Below are 14179 nucleotides of genomic sequence, written 5' to 3' on the forward strand. Positions count from 1 at the left end.
GGAGAGACAATAATCCTGCCAGAAGTATTTTGTCATTTCATCTCAGAAATACCTGTGAAATATAATATTATTTTAGGACCATATCACCTTCCCCCAGTGGCGGTTTTTGCTATGGGCAATGTGGGCAACTGCCCAGGGCGCAATCTACTTGGGGGCGCACGAGCGCTCTCAAAAAAAAAAAAAAAGGAAAAAAAAGTCCGTCCGACTCCTCAAAAAAAGAAAAGCGCGTCCTCAAAAAGAAAAATCGCCAGTTTTCTAGACTAATACCGCTCATTTCCACATCAAGTTGGTGCAGTGGGCGATGAGGCGCCCATACTATCACGTCAACTTGCTGCTGACAGTCATGTTTACAGGTTGTGTGTGTCAGAAGAAAAGGCAAAGGGGAGGGAGGGGGATCAACTTGCGACTGCAGAGGCTGTGAGCAGGTTGTGAGTGAGTCTCAGGGGCCATCCACACGGACACGCTTTTTGGTTTAAACGCAGATGTTTTGCAAGTTTTGGCCGATCGTCCAAATGAATACTGTAAACGCATTGCCTGAAAACGAAGCTTTCTGAAACCTGGTCCCAGGGTAAAAAAATCGCAAACGCAGCCCTTGAGTGTTCGTGTGGATGGTGAAGACGCATACCTGTGTTTCGATCATGTCATCGCCACACCCCTCGAGCTTAGCCTTCCACTGTGATAACATACAGTCAACAGATACAGTCTCAGCCATGGATGTACATCCAAGGCTTTAACTTATCTTAACTTCTCTTATACAGTCTATGGGCTTTAATAGGCTACCCTCATTCTCAGAGGAAAAGCAAGGGGAGGAGAGGGGCGGGGGATAGACTGACCTGTGATGATTATGATCCCAGGCCACACAACACAAACTGCTGCTTCCAAATAAATAATAATACATTTATAAAATTAATACAGACCCGCTATAGCTACATGTAAGTTATTGGGTTATGTGAAAATGCAATAAATGAATAAATAACTTTACACCTGCACTTTCATGTGGTCAAGAACTCCCTGATAGCAATCTAATCACCCACAAAACATTTTAATGCCAGTTGTAAAAAGGGTGAAAGTCTGTCAGATTTCGTTAATTATTAGTATTTTTCATTTATTTATTTTATTTTATTCATTTGTATGATGACGGATGTGTGTAATTTACTTTGGTGTTTACATACTATATTTCATTTATTTATCTTATTTTTTGTGTGATGAAGGATTTGTGGGCAGGGGCGCCAATAGTCGGTCTGCCCAGGGCGCAAGACTAGCCAGGACCGCCTCTGCCTTCCCCTATTGGATATCTACATCCACATGACATGAGCAACGTAGAACATGTAGCCCCCTCACTTTTTCCAGGATGAAAAGAAAAGTAATGTAATGCTTGCAAACTGTGTTGTATTTGTGTTAGAGAAGTTGTTCTCCATCACAGATGAAGGTTTTATCAGTCGTCTGCTTTATTTCTAATCTCATTAGCACAGAGGCAGATGGCCGCCCACTCTGAGTCTGGTTCTGCCTGAGGTTTCTTCCTGTTAAAAGGGAGTTTTTTCTTGCCACTGTTGCTCATGTGGGAATATTGGGTCTCTTTAAAGTTAAAACTTGAAGAGTTCGGTTTAGAACCTGCTCTATGTGTAAAGTGCCTTGAGATAACTTTGTTGTGATTTGGCGCTATACAAATAAAGATTGAATGATTGATTGATTGATTGATTGAGAGCTGCTTTAAGGAAACTAACGGGAAAACAATTCATTTAAAGTGTTTCTTCAGCTGTATGTGTTCATCTAATGGTGGAGAGAGTGAGTCACTTCATCATAGGCAGAAGGGATTATAATCTCTCACCATGCCTCACTCTCCTCCTCCCCCTCTTTTTTTCTATAGTGATGTCATCACAGGCACTGAGACAGTCAGTTTCCTTTGCTGGAGAAGGAAAAGGGAAAAAAGGGGTGGATGCTTGTAAGGACAGATGAATAGAGAGAGGAGATGTCTGTCAGGAGAGTCAGAGCTGAGCCATGAACCAATCCTTCACAGAACAATGCTTTTCCACACAGCTGCTGAAGTGTCAGACACAAACACAGTGAGAACACAGATAGGGAGGGTGTGGGCCACAGTCAAATCTGCAAACTAACATTTTTTTGTGCAACTAGGAAACTTATTGTTATTTCAGGAGTTCCATGATTATTATTTAATTTTCCCTGAATATTGCCTAATAACGTTGTCCTATATAAATAACTTTTTGTTCTGCAAAGATATTCTCAGTGCACACACGCACTGCACCTTAAAATACATTTCATTCATTACTGTATATATGAGCAGGCTGTATATACTGTATATTACCAACTAATATATGCATAAAAAGTAACATGTCGCTTTTTCCATTTAATATTTCTCTCAGTTTCCCTTGTTGTATACTGTCATTCTGTGTGTATCTGTCTGAAGTGAGTGTCTGTGTTGTGTGAAAGTACATTGAGAGCCACTCCACCAGAATTCCTCATGTGTTCAAACATACTTGGCCAATAAGAATGATTGTAACTGTGGCTCACATGCAGAGAGTGCCAACCTGGTGGAGACAACATGGTTTATTTACAACAATGTTATGAATAGGTTTCCATGTTATCAGGTTATGTGTCCTCATGACTCACCTGGAGATGTGGAACTTCTCGTTCTGCAGACTGGCTTCAGTTTCACATGTGAGATGTTTCTCATGAATCATTTACAACTAATCCTACAGCTCAGTACACTGGTATCCCTGATGACTTACACAACTCATTATGTGAACGACTGACTTTAAAGTCTGTGTAAAGTAAGAATAAATATGTTTTCTGAGTTTGACATACCACAGAAAAGTGTGTTGTTAACCACCCTGCCATATTTGAATGATTAAAAAAATCGCCAAATATATGAAATTAGGCTTCAAAGTTGTGTAAAAATCAGCCTCTTTCTCTGCTCCCAAATGCTGTGGGAGTTCACTGAAGCCCCGCTCCCTACCATGTGTCACCTGTCAATCAAAGTCACCACCTCTACCAGAAACATGAACGCTAGGTCAGAGCTTTCTGCTGCTAACTCAGCTGCTAGCTCGGCGGCTAACTTGGCTGCTAGCTTGGTGGCCTAGCTCCACAATTCAAATCTAAATGGTTGAAATGCTTTTTACACCTTTTTTATAAATACATTTATGACCTATTTAATGTATTTAGAAGACAATGTCTGAATTCACTTTACACGGTCTTTAATTGTAATTTCTATACATGTTTATACACTAATGCAGTGTCACTCTTGAAAAGTACATTGATGTATTGATAATACTTGAATCAGGTCTTTTTTAATATTCTCAGTTTGAAGTAAACTCGACTCCTGTACCTCAGTGTGATCTTTCTGAATATGAACATAGTATAATTGATTTTTACACATTAGTTATTCGTTTTTTGAAATGACCATTTACTTTAATACATTTTTTCTTTCCTTCTAGTTTAGTTGCTTTATTTCCAAACAAGTCTGGATTTGGTTAGTAAAGCATCAAGTTTTGGATCTTTACTAATGTGTATCCTCTCCAGAACTTTGTTATGTACTAGATATTCATTCACTAATATATTCAACAAGTGGGCTGGTTTAGTAAATCTGCTTTTCATGCATGGAACACTTTGTCCTCCACAGTTGTAATGGATGTTCTTTAATGTAAGATGGTCCACATTGATTTCCTTCAGAATGAAGCCAATCATGTGACCACATGTTGTTGATCTACAGCTGTAGAACAAGTATTTAGATGTTTCAACATTAGATTCACACAAACGACAGTTTTCTAATAGTCCAATGAATTCAATCATTCTAATGAGTCTAATGTAATCCCTGGATGGATATAGAAATACTCAATTCTATTATTTATATAGTTACTTGAGTTCTGTTACCTAAAGTATTGTTGTTTCTGCTAAACCTGAAAACATAGTTCCACCTTTATTGACTTAATAATTTTAATAATCTTCTCTTATCTCCAGGCCATAAACTGAAAACCTGTTCTGTCTTTTTCAGGATGTTAACATTTCAAACACTGTCATGTCATCTGAGGCAACAGTCCACTGCTGATACTTTCTATGTTCAAATCAATTCAAAACTAAGTTGGCTGAAAGGACAGTGTAGAAATAGTGACAGTACTGTCACTATGAAGACAAACCAGTTTACTACAGACATTGCTTCATTTGCTCTGTGTGTCTGTGTGTATGTATGTATAAGACAAATATGTTTTGACAGTGACTAATGATGGAAGTATTTTAGAAACCACTGGTGTGTATCAGCTAAACTGTCGGAATCATGTTAAAAAGCTTTAGTTGGATAAATACACACAAAGTAGCTGTTATTTAGACACACACACACACTCTGAACACTACATGCCAGTAATTGAGTCTTTTGATGCTGAAGCGCTTAAATTTCGGCTTGCAGCTCAACTATACAATGCATTCAGAGAACAATGAGTTTCAGTGTGTTGATTGGCAGCTCAGCTGATTTGAGCTCAGGGTGTGGGAGGTTTTGGGGAGGGTGTGGTTACAAAGTCTCAATGAGTGATGTGATGTCATCCTGCACATAGAGCTGGTTGTGTCACACATGCTGGGTGTTGTGTGCTCACCAGGGTTTGTCTTCTAGTTGTATGTTTGCTCTGACTTTTTACTCATATTGTGACTCTTTGTTTAACTTCAGTTGCTTGATTAATGAATTTATTGTCTAAAGCATGGTTGAAAGAAGTAGGTACAGCTTGGTTTTGTTATTTTTTGGTTATTTCCTTAAGTTGCTCAGATACACATATGTCTGATTCCTCTCAGGTATGAAGCGTCTTCAGATGTCCAGGTGGAACCAAAGGATGAGTTGCACTTTTTCCCAGGGGGCCGAATGTTTCGGCACCACTCAAGTCTTGGTACTTACACGCTCACATTCCCCAGCCTGAAGCAGAGGGAGGAGGAGGCAGGAACAGAGAGCAGCGGAGGCCATCATTTACAAGACCAGGTGACGGATCTGAGAAGGCTCATTGAGCTGCACAGAGACAAACAGGTGAGCTGACAGTGTTGATATCATGTTACATTTCACTACTAATAATGATCCTACTGAAAGACATTTCTGATGTGAAGACATTACATTGTTTTATACACTGGAACTGTTACATTGCTGTTAGGTGTGTGTATTAGATGTTACACACTCCTGTTTGTTTCTGCATTTTATCAGTTATAACACTTCATTCACAGCTTTATTGCTTACATAGTTTGTCCATATTGTCAACACCACTTGAAGTGTAGATGAAGGTGAACAATGAACTGTCTGTTAATATAATAATTTCACAGTTAGATGTTGTAGAGCTGATTCCTGGTTCAGCATTGACCTACATTATCATGCTAACTGTGGTTGAACAGGTATTTGAGTTCAGCTCGGCTTTGTTTACTTGCAGATATGTTGTGGTAACTAAGGTTTAGTTTACGTGTCTGATGGAATGTTATCATGTAGCTGAGCTGTGTCTCACACTGTCACTACATCAACACATCACACACATTTCACATATTTAAAATATATATCTATATAGATATATATTTTAAATATGTGAAATATGTGTGATGTATAGATATAGATAGATATGTGATTATTATTAAGTCGACTTCATGTGAACTGATTTTCTTTTTAAATGATGGTGATTAATGAAGCCATATAATGTATTAAATGATCTGTTTTTGTTTCAGGCTAAGCCTGACAGTTAGCCTGGTCCGAGCCAGGTTAGTTTGCCAGCATAAATTGCCGTGGTAACTGAGCTTGAACTATGCTGAGCTTGCTTTATGGAACCGAATCTGCTGGAAAATGAGCCAGACTAACGAAATAAACCTAGTTATTTATGGAACAGGGACCTGGTCTATATAGCAATAGTTCAAACTCAGTTACCATGGCAATTTATGCTGGCAAACCAACCTGTGAACCAAAGTTCACATAAAATTGACTTAATAATAATCACGTGTGTGTGTGTGTGTGTGTGTGTGTGCGTGTATGCATGATATCTCACATTGAGACATTGAAACATATGCTTAGTGAATCGAAATTACCCTGACAGAATAATATCCTCATAAATAAATGACAAGAAATGTAATATTTAAATCCATATGTCTTTAACTGTTATTTTCCTGGTAGGAAGCGCTGTTTTAAAAGGTATTTGTTTCCGATTAGTACATTTTTTAAAAAAGTAAACAAAGTCATGTTTAGTGGATGCATGTCCAGGCGTTTCCCTTTTTCTTTTAACTAATTAAGGTCTAGTCTATATAATGACCTCAACCCATGCTCTGTTTCTCTGTTAGTCAAGGCCTGTCCCTTGATTGAGGAGCTTAAACATGACAGAGCTGCTATAGTACACAGGGCACTGCAACAAGAGCACACCTTCAGAGAGAGATCAGACACATTCAATCCATCAGCAATGTCCTGCCAGCCTTTCTCTGGGGTTTTATGTATTGCTGCTGTGTAACCTCTTTGTGTGATCCTATGTTTAAATTCTTCTTCTTGATCTGTGTTCAACATCATGAGCTGCTCATGAATGGTGTGCACACGCAATTAGTCTGAATACTTGAACCTGTCTTGAATTAGTTTGATTGTGTGAACATGGATCTGCCTTTATGGAACGCTTTAGCCTGATCTCATTTGTTAGACTCATTCAAGTCAGGTGTTCCACAATAAGCACCGCTTTTCTGAAGAGGCTGTATGAATGGACCCCTGATGTTGTATTATTTTAGTTGTGGTCTGTTTCCTGTTCACACTGACTTGCAGAGTAAATATGCAGTCAGTAAATTTCTGGTGATCATCCTTCATCAACAGTGCTACATGGAGCCAGATGGGTTTATCCCATTCTGACAGCAGGTCCTGCTGCACTTTACAGAGTTGGATGTGTTCATTTTCTCATAAAGAAATAAATGGCAACGAGAATAATTATGTCGACCTCATATGGCACACAAGAAGACACTGAGCGGACACAAGGGCCCTATTTTAACCACACAAGTGCATTGGTTCATGCATGTGCAGCAGTACAACATACAAGCAGGCTGAGTGAAGGTGAATATAGATCAGTGGGTGTGGTGATTATTATTAGACATGATAACAAAAGCTCACAAAATGTTTCCATGGCTCAGAACATCACAGCATGAACACATCACCACAAATCTGCAGCCAATCACAGATGGAGTTGGATCAGTCAGTTACTCTAATAAGCATAGAAAAAAAAAGGTTTTCTATTAATGTTACACAGCAGTGTTTGCACTGCAGCGTGTTACAAGAATAAAACATGAGACGTTATTTTTGCTTCAAAGAAAGATGAGCTGCTACTCTGACACTTCATAAAAAGCAGAATTTCATTTTTTACAATTTTGGTTGAAGATTGTTTAATTGAAAGAAATTATTTCTATTTGAATCATGAATACATAGTTGCAGCATATCTGCAGCAGTATTTAAGTTGATCCTGTTGATAAAATCAACAAAGCAGCAGTGGATTTAAATGGTGCCACAGATTGTCATTCAGTCTGTAGAGCAGTGTGTCTTCAGGTGTTTTGCTATCTACTACCTTGAATGAACCTCCCACCTATTTGTGCCTCCCACACAGGTGTGCAAAATGAGTTTCAAAGTCAAGAAAATACCACTTGTGCTGATCTGTGCACCTCCGTGAAAATACAGCTCAATGTGTTTTACTGGACTGAAAACACATTGTGGAGGATAGTTGATGTGTATTAAACTGCTGGAATGATTGATGGTGATTATCTAATAATAAAAAATATTTCTAATACAGTTAATACCTGTTGGAAGGCTTTTGACAAGGATTTGAAAAGGTGAAACAACTTCAGCTCCAAATGAAAACAGGCTTAATGGACGATGTCACTGAAAAGCTGTGAGAGAAGTGCTCATGCATCATGCTCAAACTGAGAAGGTGCAGAAAGTGTGCAGAGTTGCTGCAGCTGCCAATTCACATGTAAAGTAGCAGGATGTGTCAACAGCACACAGGCTGGGTGGAGGAACCATCCAATGACTGATGACTGATGTCAGATTTACAAGCAGAAGAAGGAAGGCTGACTTGATGATGAAAAAGAGGAAGCTGAAGAAAAACAATATGTAGAAGGAAGTGCTCACATATATAGTGTCCATGTGCAAGGACTCTTGAAATTTGAGATGTTTATTAAGTTAAATATGCATGTGTGTTTGCATGCTAAAGAGATATCATGGCTTAAAGTAAGAATAAATATGTGTTCTGAGTTTGACATACCACAGAAAAGTGTGTTACCTTAACCCTAACCACCCTGCCAAATTTGAATGATTAAAAAAATCGCCAAATATATGAAATTAGGCTTCAAAGTTGCGTAAAACTCAGTCTCTTTCTCTGCTACCAGAACGCTGTGGGAGTGCCCGCCCAGTTTACTGAAACCCCGCCCCCTACCAAGTGTCACCTGTCAATCAAAGTCACCACCTCTACACGAAACATGGACGCTACATCTGAGAGCTTTCTGCTGCTAACTCAGCTGCTAGCTCGGCGCTAACTTGGCTGCTAGCTCAGCGGCTAACTCAGCTAAACTGGCTAACTGTAGACTGTAGTAGTAGTGTGCGCTGAATGTATTTATATCTCTACAGCAGCAGGGGCGGGTTTATGCTTGAAACACAGTTTGTGAAGCCTAGCTCCACAATTCAAATCTAAATGGTTGAAATGCTTTTTACAACTTTTTTAGAAATACATTTATGACCTATTTAATGTGTTTAGAAGAAAATGCCTGAATTCACTTTACACAGTCTGTAAGGACTGTGTAAAGTGAATAATTACCCTAAATGTGTGTGGCATTAGAAGTAAACTAGAAATGCGGGATTTGATGAGATAAAACTCACGTGGGCCTCTAAGTTTTTATCAAGAAGCAATATTATCTTACAAACTGCTGATGGCAGTAAGTAATACTAACCACAACATTTGGTGTGATTCCAGACAGGACCTCTGTTACATGTCATACCCATCTCACTCTTCCCCTCTTTTATGTCTGCCTCTTCGTTGTCCAATGAAGTAATAGTGCTATCTGGGATAAACGTGTGCAGAAGGTAAACCATAGTAATGTCTTTGTTTGTGTACAAATGAATAGAAATATACTGGAACGTCGTGCTCCTGCTAGCTTATATCGCACCATACAAGAGTAGATTGTAGCACATATATCACTGATACACACAATTAAAGCTACTGGACCAATTCTAGATTCTAAAGGAGTGGGGTAACAAACAAACTGAGCCAGAGACCAGATACTTCAAATGCAAAAGCCGGCACTTTACTGACAGTAGAAAAATATAACACACAAATAACACTCAAATAGAACACCCTGCAGGTAACAAAATAGATTTCTTCACACTCTTTTCTTTCACCTTAGTTTTTCTTAGGTTAGAGATATTTTAGTTCAAATAACACATCTTAGTTAGATGTTTACCTAGTTTAGTTAGAATAATTGTCTTAGACCGGTCTATAACTTATAACTTATTTGAATTTAGGTTATTTTAGTTCACTTATCTTTCTGAGTTAACTCTTTTTCTTTTCTCATAAATGAGAGAACAATCATATATCTCTCTGAATCACATTGAAATGAAACACTTGAGAATCAATTCACAATGATAACAATTATGAAAATAACACACAAAATGTAACACTTCAACCCAAAGTTCAATATTTGTACTCCAGTTCAGAGTTCAGTCTCTTCTTAATCCAGATCAATTCACAGTTCAGTATCTTTTTACTCCAGACTTCAGTTCAAAGTTCAGTTCAAAAAGACGGAAAAAACGATCCATCACTCCTACCCATAGGCAGAGATTACCAACAGTCCTCGTGCAGCGGATCCCCTCACTGCCACACTGAAGATGAACTCATCCCTTTAAGAACGGAGTTCGCGGGTCTGGCTCGCCATCTTGTATCCTGGGCGTGTGCGTGGTCCCCTCACACCCAAGTCTCAACTTTAACCGGGAACAATAACACAGGAAAAAAACCTGACCTGTACAACAGGTCATAAGAGAAGTAAATTACTTTGTCAGTGTAAATCGTATCAATAAAGTTTTACCACTGCGCTGCATTGTAACATTACTGCTACACATAGTGAGATTAAACTTCTCCTTCTAACACAATATAACCTCCTTTTCTCCATAAACACAAAACACACTTTCAAACACTTCACTTCATAAACCGAAAATATTAGCAGCTAACCAATTTGTGTGATAGTTTTCTCCACACCGTTACCGCGCTAGCATTTAGTTAGCATCCACACATTTAAAAGTTACAGGCAAATAACACAGTTTGAGACTCACCAAAACTCTTGCAGTTTGAATATACAGTTTCTTGCAGCCTTTCCAGCCGTGTAGTTATTATCTTTTACCGCTTAAATCACTCAAAAAGTTATATTCACTTGCTAATTTCTCTGCTCGTCTCGTCTGCTCTCAGGTCCGCTCTGCCTGCAATCTGCGTCATGCGGGGGTCACAGAGCGAAGCACCGAGTCTCTTAAAGGGATAGTATTTTACATCGGCCCAATTTTAAACATTTACATTGAATGGTTATCACAGTGTGTTTTTAACAATTCTTATTTAAATTAACTGTGTTTTAACTTTTTATAATTGTAGAATGGTAATTTTAACTAACATTTTAACCATTTTAACTTATTTATGAATTTTAATGAACTGTTTTTATTCACCTTATTTATTCATATTTTAATGTGGGTTACAAGATACTGGTGTGTTTGATGATCTAACACAAGCTACCTTTCTATTGATTCCAAATGTCTTCTCATCTTGAGATGACTTGTGAGTTCCTCCCTTTGATGGAAAGAGTGTTGACCATCTGAGTAATGAAGAAGAGCATCATTTATGTAACTATCATTGTTACTTTCTGGGGCAGATGATCCAGGAAGCTGCCTCTGGCTGGAGAACAGTTGTTACTAAAAACAGGAGCAGGTTTAACTGTAGTGTTTGTGTAACTGAGCTGTCTTCATATTTACTTTATTGGATTCTTCATTGAAAAGGTGACACTCAAGGTTTGTGAACCTGGATACCGCTCTGCAAACAGTTTCTCCACCTCCACCCAACATAATGATTGCCTTTTTCTCAGAAGCACTGTATGATTGAATCTGTGTTGTATGGGAACTATAAAGTTTACAATAAGGAACTAATGATTCATCATGACTGCATATAGATTGTGTTATAAAAGACTGGACAGAAATTGAAAAAATAGCACAAAGAGAAAAGAGAGGAGGATGTAGAAAATCCAGTGAGGCAATTTGGATAATGTGTTACATAACTGGGATGTGATGTCTGTGGATGAAATAACTGAGAAAATATGTAGAGTCATGATTGATAGTAAAAGACTTACTTTCCCTAGAAAGCTGTGGAAAAGAACAGCATGAATAAATTTTGAATGTCGATATAAAAGACAGACATAATACATGTTAAACTGTGAAATGGAAAAAACGTAAATATTAAAAGTAAAGAATATAAAAGAGAACTGATAAAGACACAGAGAGCTCATAGAAAGACATTTAACAGTGAGTTTAGGAAAATGAAAGTGACAAACCCAAAGCTTTACTGTGATATGATTGCTGGAAATAATAACGATGAAGAATGTTGTGTCCAGTTGAAAGACTTCTATGAGTGAAAGAGATGTGTTAACAGAGGATGCCAGCACTCATCATATATCTGCTGTTGAGGAACTAAATGTTGCTTTTACAGAAGAGGAAGTTGCAAAAGGCTTTGTGAGCCTTAAGAGTGGTAAGACTGCTGCTATAGACAAAGTTTTGAATGAATATATAAAGAGTTGCTGGTTGGTCCATATGCAGATCTGTGCTTGTTTGAATGGATGAATGGATATTGGCGGCTGGCAGCTCTGACTGGCTGCTCCTGCATAAGAGGAATGTGAACATTAAGGACAGTAATAACTATTAGACTTTTTATTAATATACTGAATGTAAGGTGGTGATGATAATACTATTTTAAATGGGTTGATCATATATGTGTACTTAAACATGTTATGGAACAGTTTTTCTTTAAGAAAAAGAACAAATTTTCTCTTTCCCACTCTGTGGTGTTGTTTCAAGACACACAGCGGGACAAAAGGAATGTATAGTGTGGCTGGTGTAGTGTCCTTTCATTTATGACAGTGGTCTGTATGACTCCAATCTGATGGCAGAAAAAAGGGAGTGAAGTTTCTTCTATAAGTTCTGACGTCTGAAGAGACACCAAGATCTGTGTTATATTAGTTTTATGTAGTTGTATCACTGGGTTGCTTCATGGAATGTTAATGGGTTTTTCTTTCTCTGTGTCAGTCTCTATATCAAACCTGGTCCAATTTACTCATCTCAGGGTCAAAGGTGACTCTGACCAGATGATGTTCTGAGCCGTACTGATGCTGTGTCGGTTACAGGAAGATGCCGACTGTGTATTTGCATTATAAAGAGAATTATTGGAGGAGTTTGTTGAAGGAAACCAAACTCAGCTGTGCAATGTCTAATTGTTTTTTTTTACTTGTTTATCACATTTGCATCACCATGGCTTAGATATTAGATGAATGTGGTTTCCTCCTGCCTTCGGTCGGACTGGATGTGTGATAATATCAGATAGCTGAAGCCGGTAGTTGAGCAGAGGTTTTTGCAGAAGTTGCATGACACAAACACAGAAGGAATAAAAGGTTTTGTAATTAATGTAATAACTGTCTATGAGATTGATGTCTTGTTTTGTATGAATATTAAAACACATCATAATTGAGAGTAGAAAGAAGTTTTTGAGTAATGTTCGGTCTCTCTTTGGCCGACTTGGTCTTGTTGTTACCATAGCACTGCTGTTATGGTTTATGTTTGTACTTCATGACACAATGCATGGTCCAGAGTCAAAGGAGGAATACCTAAAATACACATTACACCTCTGTTTGATCCCCTTTTCATTTAAACTGAGAATGTTCCATGTGCATACATGTTACCATGGTTACAGTGTGATCTTGCATGAATGGATTTAGGAGCAGTTTAGCTTTTTCGTCATGCTAAGATCACATGTATCTGTTACGTCATCAGGCAGTCCAATTTGGTTGCTGTTTTTTCATCATCACTTACTTTGGATTTCTCCTCTTTCTTTGCAGGTAATCTCAGATCTTGGTGGTACTATCACACTGACACATGCCTCCACATCTGCCTCCATCAATCACGAGCTGGTCAGCCCAGACTGTGGATTGCAACCCTGGTCTAACAGCCAACAGGAGAGCAAGGAGGCTGCAGGTCCGGCTGTGGTAACCACAGAGAACTGTAGAACAGTGACCGAGGAACTGGGAAGTCCCTTGTCATTGGAGGAGAGAAAGCTTGGGGAGGACTCCGCTGTTGTCACTCAGACATCCTGTACCACTGGAACTGTGTGTCAGAGCCAGGAAACTGGGGGAGAGCAGAAAAGCACACCAGCTGCCAACTCTCATGCTGGTCGTAACATTAAAAACAAAAGGAGAACTACAAAAACCACAAGACGTGCAAGAGAATCTCCAGGAAATAACAGTGGTACCCCAGAGGCTGGTAAAGGAACTGCACAGAGACAGCCAGAAACAACAGGAAGTCACACAGAGGGAGCTCTGTCACCCATAGAACTGGCAGAGGCATCTGTGATTGGTGAGGCGGGAATCACAAAAAATCTCTATAGTCCCAGAACAGAGGAGACTCAGTTACCCATAAACCCAGCGTCTGTACCAAGTGGTGATGGGAACTGTGCTGACAGGAAGGCTGTTGCCTTGCCAACCACCACTATCGTAGGAAAACAGGAAGGAGAGAAGTGGGAAGTTGAGCTGCTGATATCTGAGCGAGTGGTAGAGAGTGAAAGACGGACAGAGACAGAGCAGGAAGACACTGAGCGTCTCTCAGCTAATGAAGCTAAACTTCACTCTGCTCTGCTATCGTCTTCAGGAGGGAAAGGTGAGTTTTACAGTGTGCTGACAGAGTGGAGTAGTGTTATTTTACATTACGCCACATAATACCTGCTGTAGAATGTCATTGGAAATTCTTTTAACTACATAATTAAGAATGAATTCATGATTTTAGACACAGTTTGAACAGTTTGAACAGAAAAAAGACAGAGCACAGGGACACCAATTGACACTGAGTTGGTCATGTTGGTATTGATTGTTGATTAACTTTTTATGCCAGAGGGGAAATAATTTTGTGGTATGG

The 14179-nt window shown here is 38.9% G+C and overlaps 1 protein-coding gene across 1 annotated transcript in view; it reads left to right on the forward strand.

Annotated features, from left to right (window-relative positions):
- LOC128359518 (uncharacterized) overlaps positions 1 to 14179 on the forward strand; it is a 122260-nt gene that overhangs the window by 70673 nt on the left and 37408 nt on the right. The window contains exons 8-9 of the mRNA XM_053320010.1: positions 4795 to 5020; positions 13111 to 13924. Of these exons, the coding sequence (XP_053175985.1) occupies positions 4795 to 5020; positions 13111 to 13924 (1040 nt within the window). The remainder of the gene's footprint in view (positions 1 to 4794; positions 5021 to 13110; positions 13925 to 14179) is intronic.

The sequence above is a fragment of the Scomber japonicus genome, chromosome 5, assembly GCF_027409825.1.
Source record: "Scomber japonicus isolate fScoJap1 chromosome 5, fScoJap1.pri, whole genome shotgun sequence".
In the NCBI taxonomy this organism is placed as follows: Eukaryota; Metazoa; Chordata; class Actinopteri; order Scombriformes; family Scombridae; genus Scomber; species Scomber japonicus.